The sequence below is a fragment of the Lepidothrix coronata genome, unplaced genomic scaffold, assembly GCF_001604755.1.
Source record: "Lepidothrix coronata isolate B3197 unplaced genomic scaffold, Lepidothrix_coronata-1.0 Scaffold0, whole genome shotgun sequence".
Lineage (NCBI taxonomy): Eukaryota > Metazoa > Chordata > Aves > Passeriformes > Pipridae > Lepidothrix > Lepidothrix coronata.
In genome coordinates, this window is record NW_016690180.1 from 3,484,043 (window position 1) to 3,500,708 (window position 16,666).

The 16,666-nt window shown below is 39.2% G+C and overlaps 1 protein-coding gene across 1 annotated transcript; it reads left to right on the plus strand.

The window, feature by feature from the left end:
- The first annotated feature begins 7,044 nt into the window (after positions 1–7,044).
- On the plus strand, positions 7,045–14,833 carry FRG1 (FSHD region gene 1). Its single transcript, XM_017837833.1, has 9 exons — positions 7,045–7,171; positions 7,450–7,517; positions 9,120–9,242; positions 10,181–10,238; positions 10,423–10,537; positions 10,924–11,028; positions 11,781–11,872; positions 12,900–13,010; positions 13,665–14,833. The coding sequence occupies exons 1-9, from the start codon at positions 7,110–7,112 to the stop codon at positions 13,699–13,701; spliced, it is 771 nt and encodes a 256-aa protein (XP_017693322.1). The 5' UTR covers positions 7,045–7,109; the 3' UTR covers positions 13,702–14,833.
- The last annotated feature ends 1,833 nt before the right edge of the window (positions 14,834–16,666 follow it).

Consider the following 16,666-nt stretch of genomic DNA (forward strand, 5'->3'; position numbering starts at 1 on the left):
ACCCTGCCACAGATTCATTCTTCTTTTAAGTCTTGCCAACTCATATCTCCATTGAAATTATAAAGGACACCCATGTAGTCTCAGAGGAAACTCAGAGGAGTAAGAAAAATATACAGCCCAAAAGGGAGCCACAGATTATTGGGAGGGGTGGGAGGGTTACACTTCGTAAGTCCCTTCTCAGAAGGAATGCTGTGAATGTGAGTACACCCTTCAAAACTAGGCAAAGCCACCTGTTTATTTCTTACTAAATCACAGAAGAAATACAAAAAGAAAGAAACTGGTTTTGAAATATTCAATTAAAAAAAAATAAAAGCACCAGTTAAAAACTGTATTTAAATTAAACTTCGTTATAGGCTAACAAAGAACAACCACAACAGTGCTACATATACATGAAACAGAAAATCTTTCCCCCATGGATCCTGTGGTTTTCCTAATGAGATAAACAAACTCAGCCACATATAACAAGGGAAACAAGGCTCACTGGAGAAAAAAAAAAAAGCATGTCCCAGAGAGGGAAAAGTCTGCATATGAACACATAGCACAAAGCAGGTAACTTGCCACAAAAATTCATCATCTTTAATTTGTAGTTGAGACTGCATTTGCCATACAGTATCAGCGAATAAGGAAAGGGGTTTTCAACCACATTTGCATTGAACATGATAGCTATTTCTCAGGAAATGTCAAAAATCATACACTCAACTTACAGAATCAAATTTCCATACCATAAAAATTGAAATTACAGTACATAGCAATAGTTTTTTTAAGCACTGGAAGTAATGCAGTTTGATTTGTCACTCATTAGTGTCCGATGATTTATTAGGAGTTTTTCTTCATAGACTCCTTTCTGCATGAAGGTTCTCTTCCCATCCCTAGTAAGATGGAAGTTCTTATTGCAACCTTTTCCTCCGTCAGGGAAGTTACAGGTCTTTTTCCTACTTACCTAACAATAGTTTCAGAACTCAACAGATTTCAATCATTGTTGTGATTGTGTCTGTTAAATTGGAACAAAACTGGTCAGTTAAAAAAAAATTGATACAGAAACATAGACTAATAGGCAAAGAGACAAAGGTGTTTACACACAAAAATTTTCCTTAGAACATCAGGATAAAAATCAGAGCAATTAGTAGAAAAGAATAGCAGAATTTGAAGAGGTACACATGCTAAGGCATTTGAGATGACAAGCAGAAACCAGAAGGCCTGAGCCCAAGTAAACACCACACAGAGTTGGCATCTGCATGAGACCACTGTACATTTGCAGTTGCCTTTTCATTTCTCTTTTGCATTCCCTCAGTGTCCAGCAGAAAGGGATTTTGGTGACTGCTCTGTCCCTCACTGCCAAATTGCAGAGCAGGGTCTCAATGTCTGGGGAAAGAGATATTGAGAAGATCTGACCAGCTACAAAAACATCACTACAAAACTTTACAGAGTGATAACAGAGGAAAGTGAGGGAGTGATCAGGCAAAGCAGAAGCACGTAAGAAGCTAGAACCAACACCACCCCTCTGTACAAGGGATGCTGAGGACTAGGGAATCTGAGCTGGGGCTCCACCCTGTTCCTGACAGGCTGAGAAACCCTTCCTATTTTCCAAATAATCTAAGTACTGCATGATGAGTAGGAAAAATGAAATTTTGAGAATAACTATTTACTTGTGCTAAAACTCTAACATTAACATCTTTGGTTGTTTTAAAAAAGGTAATTTCTGGTCACACTTAAAATTTGGAAGTTATAATAAAAGCATTTTCAGCATGCAGTATTAAAAATGCTAAGAATCAAATTAGCTTTTTATTTACATCTGTTATGCCAGTGTGGTATGCACCATCATGTCCTGGAGATGCTTTAACACTCTCACACAACTGCTACTGAACATTATGAGAAACCACCACAACATTCTAGCGTATGTACTTTGTCCCACTGGGGAAAAATTAAAATATAGTTGCTCTGGTTCTAACTCACATTAGATTTCACTCCTTATGTAAATGAGTAAACAAAACTATATCGATCTTGGCTGCTACATTAGTCAGGAGCTTCAATATTTCACACGGGGCCCACGCTTGTAAACAAAAGAGGGAAAAAACATATAATCTGCCAACTTGGCTATCAAGAGAGCTAATTCAAGTTTCTCTGGTTTGGGGAGGTATTTTAATATTTCCTAGCATAAATAAACAAGATGAGAGAAAACTCCAAAGCACCCCAGTTTTGGTCCAGGCTTTTATGACACTAGACTATATCCACGGATGCCGAGTCTCAGCCCTCCACTTCCATCAATCCCGAGTGCCTATGGAAAACATTGCTTGTAATGATCCCCTTCAAACGCGAATGATGCAAGTGCACATTTTGCAAATGACACCTCAGCCAATCTGCCCCATCTGCATGAGAGATGGCAAATGATTTCACTCTTTAGGCATTCAAAACAAAATGCACATGCGGCAAATTCCAAGCTGGCAGGAAAATCTAGTCATTAAAAAAGTGATTTGTTTTCTACAATTGCAAACACAAAGGCTCCATTTATTTCCATTGCCATAAAGAAAAACAACTGTTATTTTTTTTTAAACAATCACAGCCAGGACATATTGGAAATGTTTTAATTTCAAAAATACTAACTAGCAAATTAGAGTTTAAATAGTTTTCTAAAGTGGTACTATTTTAGATACAGTTTTCTGATTGATGCCATTGCTTTGCCATGCAGGGAAAGGTCTTACCACCGTCTGCATATACTTTACTGCTGCCTATTTCTTGCTGTAGTCACTAAATTTAAGAATTTTAAATAAAATTATACTCATCAACAAGAAAATATATTTTACATTATGAAAGCCTGAAAAACCCCCCACATTTCTATTAAAATAAGAAATGTATTGTCTCTGTCCTTCTGTCTTTCCCTCTTTATCTTCATAATGGGGGAAAGAGCAAATTAAGAAAATAGCAAACATAACTGATACATCCCCATCCTAAGAAAGCTTACAACCACAACTGACTTTACACAGAATGAGCTGCTTAATTGAACTCACTGGGACTATTCCCCACACAAAATATAAGCACGTGTGTAATTCTTTCCAGCATCACAATATGTAAGGGTGACTTGTAATGAAAATAAAAACTACTTCTTATTTTTTTCAGATTTCTTACTCTGCATTTATTTTTGGGGCTATAGCAGCATCTGGTGGACAAATAGCAAAATGTAGTTCCATCATACAATAAACATTAAACTGCTTTAATTGTTCTTGGTTTTTTTAAAGTTAACAATAAAAACCTAAATATCTAACTTAGATAATTCCTAATAACTTTTAAGGTATTAAATCTCTTATAAATGCTTTATATTCTTACCTTTTCCTCTCTCATATGACCTCTCAGGCAACCACTTGTGTACTACGAAGTCATGGTGTATCAGTGGACACTGGCCCACTTTAACAAAAGTGTACAAATACTCTGAAAATACTAAGGTTGCACAGTTGAGCAGTCAAAAAATAATAACCTATCATAAGTAAAGTTACAGTACAGTTAAGAAAACAATAAAGAATTCCTGCAGGTTTGCTCTCCAAAGAATCAAAGTCTAAAAAGCATTCAAAATAAACCACAAAATAAGCACTGAATGGCAAGTCAGTACGCTAGGATTGCTGAGTGATCAGCATGCTGACAAACATTCTTTTTTGCTTCACTCATCTCCTCTTTGCTTTTTTCTAATTCTGATGTAATTGCTTTCTCTGTTTTCTTATTCCCTTTACTAAAATATTTGCCTGATAGGCATATCTGTTTAGAACAAGCAAAAAAGGTATTTAGTGATAAGAGTCATATACAATCATATTTGCTAAAATTGCTCAGCGTTGAGCAATTAGTTTGAACAGACACAAATATATTGGCTAAAAGGAGAACTGCCTCCTCCAAGTGACAGAGGAGCCAACAAGGGGAGGTGTTGTGCTTGGACCTTGTTCTCACCAACAAGGAGGAGCTCGTAAGGAATGTGAAGCTCAACGGCAGCTTTGGCTGCAGTGACCATGAAATGGTGGAGTTCGAGTTCCTCAGGGCAGCCAGGAGGAATGAGCATAGTAAGCTCGTTACCCCGGACTTCAGGAGAGAGGATTTTCACCTCTTCAGAGATCTGCTTTGTAGAGTGCCATGAGATAAAGCCCTGGCGGGAAGAGGCACCCAAGAAAGCTGGTTAATATTCAAGGATCGCCTCCTCTAAGTTCAGGAGCAATGCATTCCAACAAAGAGGAAGCTGGGCAAAAATGCCAGGAGGCCTGCATGGATGAACAAAGAGCTCCTGGACAAACTCAAACACAAAGAAGAAGCCTATAGAGGGTAGAAGAAGCAACAGGTAGCCCAAGAGGAACATAGAGAAATTGACCGAGTAGTCAGGGATCAGGCCAGGAAATCTAAACCCTGACAGAATGAAATCTGGCCAGTGATGTCAAGGGCACCAAGAAAAGCTTCTATAGGTGCATCAGTGATAAAACAAAGACTAGGGAAAATGTGGACCCTCTCCAGAAGGAAATGGAAGACCTGGTTACCCGAAATATGGAGAAGGCTGAGGTATTCAACAACTTCTTTGCCTTGGTCTTCACCAGCCACACAGCCCAAGTCACAGAGGGTACCTCTCCCCCTCTCATTCTGATCTCATGAGACCCCACTGGAGTACTGCATCCAACTCCAGGGCCCCCATTATAAGAAGGACATGGACCTGCTGGAGCAAGTCCAGAGGGAGCCATGAAGACAGTCAAAGGGCAGGATTACCTCTCCTGTGAGGAAAAACTAAGAGAGTTGGCTCCAGAGAGACCTTAGAGCAACTTCCAGTACCTTAAGAGAGCTGGATAGGGCCTTTTTACAAGAGACATGGATAGGGCCACGTAGTGATAGGACAAGGGGTAATGGCTTTAAATTGAGAGAGAATAGGTTTACATTAGAAATTAGGAAGAAATTCTTTACTGTGAGGATGGTGAGACACTGGAACAGGTTGCCAAGAAAAGTTGTGGATGCCCTGGAAATGTTCAAGGTCAGGTCAAATAGGCCTTTGAGCAACCTGGTCCCATGGCAGGTGGGTTGGAACTAGATGATCTTTAATGTCCCTTCCAACCCAAACCAAGTGATTGTGATTTTATGATTATAAAATGTTTCATCACCGAACAAGCCATTGTATCTACCAACAAAAACAAGGAAACAAACTAACCAACAACCACTCTATTACTGGTTACAAAATTTTAAGACACTATCAAAAGTTTTCAACAATTCAGGCAATAATCTCTAGAAACATGAGAATAGAAAATAGAATTTATTTGAGAGTGAGTTTGAAATAAAAGAATAGATTGCTAGTAGTCCAGCTATATATTCAATCCTGTACTGGAAATCTGGATCTTCTCTGATCCTTCACATAGACAAATATGTATAGGACCGTCACAACCTGATTTGATGCAAGACTGTGCTAATGCAATACTTCCCTCATTACAGCTCCATGCAGAGACCAGCAAGCTGTCCATCACTGTCTGCAGCTTTCAATTCTACCTATTTTTTCAGCTTTTACTCGAATAAACAATTGCAAGATGCAAGTTCCTGGGACTGGTAAGTCCATAAATCAGTCAAGTAACATACTGTCTACCACAGCAACACACTGCTTCAAGTTATCCACTTCCTAAACACTGATCAAGGAGATGACTGTCTTCCAGTGAAAAAGCGCAACAGATGAAGACACTAGTAGGGAAGTAGCATGCCTGAGACACACACAAAAAAAGTATCCTGAATTCACATGCACCAGCAGCTTGATTCAGGTACCGCTTTTGCTGACAAGCCCAATGCTTACTCTCAACCACCTTCTCCCCAAAGCTCCAAAATGAGGGAATTGCCAAAAACTCCCAGAAGTCCATTACTGTTGCTTTCATTTTAATATGGCAGGTGTAACCACTCCAGCTTCACAGACAAAAATATGGCGTTCATCATCTTAGGCATGCAGAGAGAAATTCAAAGGATTTTGGTGAAAAAAGACAGAGTATTGGATCCAATTAAAGTATCTTTGGAATGACCTGCAGTTGTTCACCAACTGCAGGGTTAGTTTCATTGGGACTTCATACATGCCAAGCTTTATCACCAGGCCATGCTTTCAGTGATTTTGAAAGCCTTTATAGAGCCATGTATAAGACTCTCATTTCTTATTTGTAGAAGATACATTTTAGGTACTGAGAACTTGCAAGCATAGATAGGAAATTAACTCAGAAACCAGAAGAAAGCAATCGAATAGAATCTCTGTATGTGTACCTGTAAGACAAGATTTGATAGGGATGGTATTTTTTTCATTTGACCAGCTATGGTAGTCAGCAGACAGCCTTTTGGGCACAAACCCCACTTCACTAGTGTGGAGTAGAAACAGCAGAGGACTAAACACAAATTACTGCTGTAATAGGGATTCTAATCACACATGTGCTAGTAAGGCTGCTCCCCAAAGAAGGATTATTGGTATCTTAAAAATGTGAGAAAAATGGTTATGTGGTTATATCCCCAGGGGAAAGCCTGAGGTAGATTTTATTCTGTGGAATACCAAGTGGCTAACAGGATGGGGGGAAAATTGTCTTAAACCTCATTTTGCCCCTAGCTTGGTGCACTGTGTTGATTTACAAGCTTCATTTCCTCAGCTCGTCTTCATGTGCTTCCCTCGAAGCTTTTGCTCCCGCACCAGCACTGCCAGGCACCCCACCTCGTGTAACACCGCCACTGAGGCAAGGTCTGGTGCCCTCGGCAGAGGGATCACATTCCAGGGCTCTGCTGGTGCCCATTACACGTGTTGTATACTACACACACGCACAGGTTGCAGAGGAAGCTCTGAGCGCTAAGTTCCTCAGCGCTCTTTGCCTGCAGTCCTGCAAAGCGTTGCAACAACTCAGGGAGCCAAGCCAGATTCAGAAAGGGAAGGTGCTGAGGGACAGTCTCAAACGTAATTTTAAACTCTTCTTGTTTTATTGCCACCACCCCCCGCCTCCCAAATTCCGTGTCCGGCACCCCGAACGTGCTCCGAGGCAACAGCGACACCGCCGGTTCCTGCTCACGGCCCGGCGGAAGCAGCGCTGCGGCCCGAAGGCTTCCGCCCGAGCGCGGGGCGGAGCCGGCGCTGTCTGCCGGCACTTCCCGACATGGCGGAGTATTCTTGCGTTAAGTCCACTAAGCTCGTCCTTAAAGGGTCGAAAGAGAAGAGGTGAGGAGCGGGCTGCCTGCCGTGCCGCACTTCCCCGGGGCCAGCGGCTGCCGCAGCGCGGGTCAGGGAGCCCGGGGCTCCCCGCACTGCCCGCGGTGCTGCCCCGCACGCCCCTTCCCGACCCCCGGCGGCGGGAACCCCTGGGCTCCCGGCCGGGACAGGGGGTCGGGCCCTGGGCTCTCGGCTGCGGTCAGGGCCTGGGCGGGAGGCCGTGAGAGAGAGGGGTGAAAGTGCCGGGCCGGAGGCTCGTTCTCATTTCTTTGCGTCTCTCCTTGCAGCAAGAAAAAGCACAAGGAGAAGAAAAGGAAAAGGGAGGAGGATGCAGCAGAGCAGCTTGATATTGTTGGTGAGCAATATTCTGGGAGTTACGTGACAGAATAGAAGCTGTAGGGGATATAGCAGAAGCTAAAGAGATTGTTATAGAACTTTGTAAACTAAGTGTAGTTCCTATAGAGATTTATAACTATTTCTCACAACATGTTATTTGTATATTGGGATCTTCCTAGACTCCAAATGGAACTTCTGATGCCAATGGGATGGATTTTCCACTTTTTTTTTTTTAGCTAAATATATTCTTAGATAATCAGAAACTGCTTATCAGCTTGAATATCTCCTCCAGTACCACCACCCCCCAGTGGTATTTGCTGCAGGAGGAGAGACTTTTAAGCACTGTAATGCAGTTACTTATTGAGTTAAATCGAAACTGAAGACACAAACATTAACCAGTAATAAAATATAACTACTTCTCATAACTACTTTTTCATAAAATAAATTTATCAAAGTGTGTATAGTCATGAACAATAACTTTACAGTGTTGCCCCTTGGCACTATCATGTTCTTGATTGATGACAGTTCACTTCACAAACAAAAACAGCTAGAAAGAACCACAAAATCATGAGAGATACAGAGGTGTTTTGTAGCACAGTGCACATTACGGGATAAAGATAATTTTTTTATTATGTGTATATAAGCATAAGAGAAAATAGGGCAGGGGGAAGTCATCCTTGTTCCTGTGTTAAAAAAAATTATAAGAAAATGGGCTCTTGTGCCTTACATTAGAAGAATGATACAGATATTCTGTATTCTTTAGTTTAGCCAGATTTCGAAAAAGTGGGAGAAATTTGGAAAATTCATACACTGATCTGTGATCCCTGACTATGTAGGACAAGACAAATAGTTCTGTGTATTGTATAAAGACAGGAAAAGGTTATTTCTGCTTATGGCAGATTGACTTGCCAAACTTATCATGTGGAAAAAAGACACCATATTCAGATTGAATAATTGAAAGTACTTATTATCTTAATCAGGTAGGAAGTATTTGTAAGACAATATAAAAGGAGAAAATTTTCCTGTTCAAAAAGATATAAAAGTCATAATTCTGAGTCATTCACATGGCTAGGATTACCTGTAACTTTGGTAGGATTCTGTGGGACTCAAATGTTCAAACACAGATTGGCTTGAACAACTGAATTCTCAGGATTACAGCTCACATGAAGTAATTTAAGAGCAAGATGAAATAGTGTATTTGCTTCTGTTTTGCTGGAGTACTTAATAATGATTGGATATGACCCCAAAACTGCAGGAGACTGATCAAGAGGGGGAAAAAAAAAACCACTTTCCTTGCAAGGTGTTTCTTTGCTGTGTCATCTGAATAAATCAACTTGCTCTATAGAGTAACAGAAAAAGGTGATAAAGCACAGGAGCTTGTAACTAGGGATGACAGGGTAGGGATAAGAGCAGGACTTTCTGATGCAGCAGCAACACCATTCACCATTAAATTGGCTCTGGACTATAAAATAGTGCACACAGATCTCAAGATAGCAAATAGAAATTTTATCTTTAGAATTTCAAATTCTTCAGAGAAGGCACATATATATCATTTCTTGAACTGCTGTAATCAGAAGTTGGGATTACTTGGTTAATAAACTGTCATGGTTTTGTATTACAGGAAATTGGTGGGCTATCAGTAATTTTGGTGAAATTACAGGAACTATAGCTATAGAAATGGATAAAGGAGCTTACATCCACGCCCTTGACAATGGCTTGTTTACACTTGGAGCACCACATAAAGGTTTGTTCCAGAAAATTTGAAAATAAGCAGTTTGAACAATGAAATGCCTAAAAGCATAAAACTAGCATCACTTAAAGGCAAGCAGTTTTACAGCTAAAAGCAGTTTACTACAAATGCAGTAGTTATAGATGAAGCATGCAGATGACTTAAACCTAATGACTACCAATCAGTTTCACTCATCTAGTTTCTCCATGGTTTATGTGTATAATAAATTGAACTGCATTGGAGATGATTACCTGTTAAAGGCCATACTACTTGCTGGATAAAAAGCAGTATAATTTTTATTAAATCCTGTAAAATCTTTATGGCATCATTTGAAGAGTGAAATTCAAGGCAGATGAGTTTTAAGGCTTATTGCTGCATCTTCTCTCAATATGCTTGTTTTGTCACTGCACAGGAGAGCTGCTAATGTGCTGGGATAATTAGCTTGTTCTTTGAATTTGAGAGCCATCACTCAGGCACAGACTATTCCAGAACCCTGACAGTGTGTATGTTTCACCTCTAGGATGAGATCAAACCAGTGATGGCAATATTCTCTCATTTTGGTTTTGAGGAATGGAGAGGCTAGTAGCTTTTAGGATACTGAGCTGAGTTACAATAGCTTGAACCATAATGCATTTTGTTAAGAAAAAAGTAACATTACGAGGAAGTTAAGGTTTTCAAAGCCACCAGGAGAATTATGAAACGTTCTCAACTGCAAATTTCTTTATGCAAGGATCATCTTTATTTTATGTCTTGTTTTAAGCACTCTAAATACATGAACATAAATGAGCACCTGCATTGCTTTTTTAACTGTGAATTCTCAAAAAAGGAGAATTTTAAAGAATAGTATTTAGCAATGGTCAATGTTTAATTACTTTTGAAACTGCAGTATTAATAGGCTAAAATATTTTATGTTTAATACTTCATACTTAACTAATGGCAAATTCATTCCTCAGATGATGAAGGCCCTAGTCCTCCTGAGCAGTTTACAGCAGTAAAGTTGTCTGATACAAGGTAATTCCTTTAACGGTGTTTCAAGTTTTGTTTGATAACTGTCTTTGTTTTCTGTGTGAATACATGTTTTAATACTCTCTTTAAATACATTGTCTAATAATAAATGTGTTTGTGGTAACTTGGATGTTGGGAATTGCATAAATTAAAAACATTCTGTATTTTTTTCCTGCGCTTTCTTTTTGAGGATTGCTCTGAAATCTGGTTATGGCAAATATCTTGGTATAAATTCAGATGGACTCGTTGTTGGACGTTCCGATGCAATAGGATCAAGAGAGCAATGGGAACCTGTCTTCCAAGATGTAAGCTATTTGGAAAAGTTCCTTTGACATTCCCAGTGTTTGAATGTATTTTGAGTTAATCTATGCTGATATTTTTTGTCTGTGAAGTAAAACCGTTTGGCAGTCTCTTTCATATTGTAACTTTTAATATTATGTTTTCCCAACTGCAGTGCATTTGCTATAATGGGAAGTTCTTAAAATATTTCAAGTTACTGCTTTTTGCCAGCTATAAGCATCTTAAGAATGGAGGAGCCAGCAAGTCTGCTGGCTAGCTACTGAAGTATCCATACATAAAAGAATAAAACACATTTACAGAGATTTTTGATGTATTGTAGAGGATAAATGTTATGAATCAAGGATTATATACAATCTTATTATTCTAACAATGTGGGATGTTATTTCTGCAGAAGAAAATGGCATTATTAGCAGCAAATAGCCGTTTTATTAGATGTAATGAAGAGGGAGATATAGAAGCCAAAAGCAAAACTGCAGGGGAAGAAGAAATGATAAAGGTAATCACTAACTTCTACAATTAATACAGGATTGGGAGGGATATTCAAACAAGCCGGTGTCTCTGTGCCACAGTTTACTGTTAATACAGTTATAATTGCTTTCTGTAAGCTGTCGAGTGATTTGGCCACAAGAAAGGTAAATGAGCACCAAGGCTGCATAAATTCTCAGTACTTCCAGTAGAGATAGGAAGATATTTTACCACTCCAGAAGGGCAAGATGTTAAAGGGCAAGACAGTCTATGTGATATTCCATGTAGTTCTAATTAACTTGGTATGGAAGAGATGAATTATGACTGAATCAGGGACAGAGAAGGGTTTATCAGAGCGATGCAGAAGGGGAGATCTTTTAGGAAAATCTAAAAAGACTATCTTGACTTTATCTGAACATGGAAAATATATGTGTCTCTCCACACAGAGGTAGGTGTCTACTAGTCAGAGCAATAATATTTTTAGATCAATCTATTAATTGTCTCTGCCAAAACTAAGAACTGTAATGGTGCTCCTTTGAGATGAAGGCAATTATGTCTCACAGTAGTATTAAGGATTACACTTAATATTCCCCATATTTCAGGCAGCTCTTGCTTTGATTGCAGTAGTCTCTAGTTAACCAGTTAGAAAGCTGTGAACTTGAAAAGTCACTGTGGCTCATTCTGTCATGAAGGATATGTTGTCATCTTTAACCTGTAGCTTACAATTTTATAATATAGGTGTTTTTTGTTTTGGTTGTTTTGTTTTTTTTTCTCAATTACTAGATTCGTACTTGTGCTGAAAGAGAAGCTAAGAAGAAAGATGAAGTTCCACAAGAAGACAAAGGAAACGTTAAACAGTGTGAAATCAATTATGTGTACGTACTTTAGAGCTGGTAACAGGCTCAAGTACCTTTTTTCACTTCTCCTTGGGGCTATCTTTGGTGAAAGGGCCAAACTCCCACCCAGCCTTTCACTTGCTCTTCCCTCAGCAGGACAAGGGAAGAAAATAGGAGGAGAAAGCTCATGGGTTGAGATAAAGACAGGGAGATCATGTAGCAGATGCTGTCACAGGCAACAGACTCAACAGTGAAAAATTACTTAAATTTGTTGCCTGCTAAATGGATTTTGGTACTAAGAAAGACAAAATTTAAAAATACCACCTTTTCTTCCCCATCTCCCAAGCTTACCCTCACTCCAGATTCCTATACCTGCTCCCCGAAGCAGGATGGGGTATGAGTCAATACACAGTGGTTTCTTTCAGCCACTCCTTTCCTCTCCCACTTTTCCCCTGTTCTGTCATGGTCTTATCCATGAGTTGAAAGGTAATATCTGCTCCAGTGCCTGAAGCATCTCCTCCCTCTTTTTCTCTGTCCTTGATGTTCACGCTGCCATTTTGCACTTTTGGGGGTTTTTTCTGTCCTCCTCTGCCTGTGTGGCATTTTGCCCTTTCTTAAATACATTTTCATAGAGGCGCCACCAGCTTTGCTGATGGGACTTGGCTGTGTCCTGTAGTGGGTGTGTTGTAGAGCCAGCTCTGTACAGCACAGGGCAGCTCCTGGCCTTTTCTCACAGAGAAAACTCCCTGCAGCTCCCCCACTGTCAGCACCTTGCGACCTGCATCCAATACACTTTTGTTCCCTGATTTCTTATGCTAGTAGTTGAAGAAGGGGCTCTTTAGAATTCCTGACCACATAGGGGCTCGTTCCTATTTAGACTGCCAAAACAAAAAATAAAACCTGAATAGTTTTCACCTACAGGAGCCTTAGTGCAACGGTAGTACTGAGATGGTTTGCTGAGTTTATTAGGCCAGTTGTCTGCTGCATAATAGAAACTAAGACTCTTATCACTGTTGTTTTATTGAAACACAAAATTTTAAAGACTTTTTTTTTCTCCCCCTTACAGAAAGAAATTCCAAAGTTTTCAAGACAAAAAACTTAAAATAAGCAAAGAAGATACAAAAGCTCTTAGAAAAGCCAGGAAAGAAGGCACTTTTCATGAAATGCTGCTTGACAGGTACTTCAAAATACAAGAAATATTGTACTGATTAAAAAAACTACTGGGAGATGGAATTACAGTAAACTTGGGGTACAAAAGAGGGCTAGATTCCAGGCGGGTTGTTGAGCGTTTCTTCTGTGGTGAGTGTTGTGCCTGAGTTATGGGGTTGCCTTTTTTTTATTTTTTTTTTTTTTAATCTGAATTTTCACTTCTTTAGCTGAAGTTAGCAGGTTTGGACTGTAAATTAATTCAGGTTGTTCAGTGTGTTTACTGCAGAGTTATTGAGGGATTAATCTTTTTAATCCTAAAAATTAAGCTAATTTTTAACATTTTTCAATACCCCAGAACATTTTGGAGAGACAGAAGTTGCATTTTAAAGAGAAATAGCATTTATTAGGACTATCTTTGTGTTATCTAGTGGGAATATTTTTTTTTCTCCCTGAGCTGAGGCTTTAGAAACTGTCTTGAATTTTTAAAGCCTTTTGTACCAGTGTATGGTATAAATATTTGCATTAATTCAGTGGGCGGAATGCAGAAAACTATTTCTGATAATTGCAGGTGATGTGAGAACACTCCTGGGCTATTATTAATGTTTTGAGACAGCTAAAACACTCAGGTGTAATTGTATTTGGTCTTAATCTAAATCTTCTTTCATTCACTCTTTTCATATAGGAGAGCAAAAGTGAAAGCAGATAGATACTGCAAGTGACATCCAGCTGGTCCATTTTCTTCTTCATCTTTGACAGGGTCAAGTTGAAAACAAGAGTAAAATATTTTATAATTTTTTTATTTAAGTAATTGTTAAGTATCTTCAGAATTTTATTAAAATTTTCTCACATATTGATAACCCAGTTATAAAATCTTATTAACTGTATCACTTGTGCATATTTGACTTGTATTAAGGGAATGACTTCAAGAAAAATTAAAGGTATATCAATTACCAATGGCAAACTGTTTGCCATATACCTTAAGCCCTGGGAGACAGACTGTACACTGATTTAGTCCAGAGAGAAAGTTCCCTGGCTTTTAGTGATCTTGCCCTCAAATAAAAATCAACACCTCATTAATGGGTGAGCCATGTAGGCATAGCTTTTTACCAATAGCAGAAAGGGTCAAGTACATGAACTGATTGTATATGTAGCTTAGGGGCTTTTCAGTTGCTGTGGGTGTCCATATACTCTGTGACTTAATGTAAAGAAGAGGGCTATGTTGTCTTTTCCACACTGTGTAAAGGCCATATTTTGAGTTCCTGTACTGTTGGTAAAGATACACTGCACATGCTCAGGTCTGACAGAGGTGTGAGTGCTGAATTTATGGGGAATTTATGAATTTATTTCTAAGAGCTAGAAATAAATAGATGATTGTTGGCAAATGTTCCTGGCCAGTCTGAGGAATTCTTGGATGAAAATGCAGCATAGCTGTGAGATGTTCTATCAGAGAAAAAAAAAAAAAACAAACATAATTAATTTTTCTCCAGAGCTCCTTAGTTTGGCTTAGGACTGGCGATTAGGGCTCATTAACTAGTTCTTGTTGTAGGTACCACACTACATGTCCCTCCCCAGAAATGTAAGTAACCTGATGTACAACCATTACAACATCATGGACCTGGAAGTGGCCTAGTGCCAAAACTACTCCCAGAAACACTGAGCAAGAGGCAGCACTGCAAGGAGCAGGCTGCAGGCCAGAATGACCTTATTGGACAGTTCATTGCAGGTGTCATTGATCCACAGTCACTGTGAATCTTAAATACATCTGAAGTGAATGTTGATGGTTGAAGTAGATTGATATTACAGCATCTGTTTTTCTTTCAAGAATCTACTGTTTGAATAAAAACTTGTCTGATAGAACTCAGAAAGATGATTACTTCAAATGTGGATGCATCTGGAAGCAGAAATCTATGCTGGTGAGAAGAGTGCTGAAAGGAGTACTCAGCAGCTGAATAAGAGCCTGAGAATTACCCCTGTAAATGGAAAGTTCCCTTCATTTTAGTGCAAATAGGAGATGCGAGGTGCAGGTGCTCTAAGTGCTAGTAAAGAAGAAACAGAACTGAGAGGCATCTTTGTTATAGGGCTAGGAATAAGTGAAGCAAAAAGAAATGGCAGAGCAAATGAAATGAGACTGCCTCAAGTAGAGGAGGAAGTACTAGAATTGGCGAGGGACTGGCAGCCTTGCAGGGAATAAGGATATTACAGTAGCAATAGGGTTGCCTTCTGTGTTGGGACTAATGATATACTAGATTCTAGCTAAAACATGTTCTGAGATACACAGAAACAGTGATCTGGGAAATTCACTGGAAATCTGATCCCAGGAAAATGAAATCAAAGGTATGACACAACAGTGAAGATCCGTATATTTAACTGATACTATATCCCATTTGGATATTTTCCCATTGGAGATATTCATGGAGTCATCTTGGAGATGTGTCCTGGCAGTACTGTTAGCACAAGGAGCTTTAATTTAACTAAAACAGAAAAGGGGAAGTAATTTGTGCAGCCTCTGCTTCTGGAGGAAGGAAGAGATCTCGAGAGTGGTAATACAGTACTGGATAGGTGAGTATGAGAAAGCAGAAGGTGGACATAAGTTCTAGGTATGAGTGACACCAGGTGTCTTAGTACAGTTAGCAAGTTAACTGCATATCTTAAGAAGCTTTTTTCTTCTGACTTAGACTTTTGAAAACAGCCAGAAGAAACCTAGGCAACAAAATCGAGGGCCTAAAGTATTGGAGTGGACCCTGGAGACAAGACATTCTGATAGGAATACAGCAAAATATCCATAGTCAGAGAAACATGGCTACTGGAAGATGCTAACAATTTCTTAAACTGAGAGTTTCTTTAGCAGTGGAAGAACTAAACCAGAAGCACAGAGAGGCTTCAAAATGTACTAAAGATGATAAAGCATCTAGACAAAGATAGTAAAATCCCTAAAAGCTGTCTACTCCAGAAATAAAAGATGAGCAAAAGGGGCTGCAGATGTTTGGAAAAAATCAGGACCAACTTAATCACACTCTTTCTACCATAGTCCATAAAGTAAATACAGGATTTTTGTCTTATATGTACTTGTTTTCAACTGAAAATATTTTCCAGATCCTATAGAAACTGCCTGATTTCCTATTTTTGAAAGAGCACTCCTGTGAAAATCTCAAAGTTTATCCTGTTATGCTGTAATTTTCCTTGTTTTCTAAATCCACAGATTGGTTCTCTATCTTCTTTCACCAGTGCTTAATGCTTTTCTGCTTTGGTCTTTAAAGCTCTGTGCAATTTCCCAGCTTATGCTCTGAGCTGGCTCCTTCCTACACACTTGCATTCCCTCCCTTCACCCAAGCCTTTCCCACATTACATTTCTTTTATCCTTCCTGTTTCTTAATTTCTGCAGTTCCTTGCAGCTTTCCAATCAACCTTCTGCCAAGGACTTCCCTTCTTTTTCTTGACACCTCCAGTTTATTTTGTAAGACAGTTAATTGCACAGGCAATTAAGTCATGATATTAAAGACTGTATCACTTTTCTTCTGTGTGCCTAGGAACACATGACACATCTTGGTCACTACATAAAGTACATGACACAAGCTAAAACACAAGGCATCCCAGAAGGTTTTGAGTATTTTGTCATAGTGCTTCCCACAACTGTTGCTAACATATATGATCATTAAATGTTTATTTGCTCACACTAAAATGATC

Excerpts from the sequence above, each read along its gene's own strand:
- FRG1 (XM_017837833.1), top strand. The coding sequence starts at position 7,110 with ATGGCGGAGTATTCTTGCGTTAAGTCCACTAAGCTCGTCCTTAAAGGG. Across the intron at positions 7,172-7,449 it reads AAAGGGTCGAAAGAGAAGAG|CAAGAAAAAGCACAAGGAGA; the intron begins GTGAGGAGCGGG and ends CTCTCCTTGCAG. Across the intron at positions 10,239-10,422 it reads GTAAAGTTGTCTGATACAAG|GATTGCTCTGAAATCTGGTT; the intron begins GTAATTCCTTTA and ends TTTCTTTTTGAG.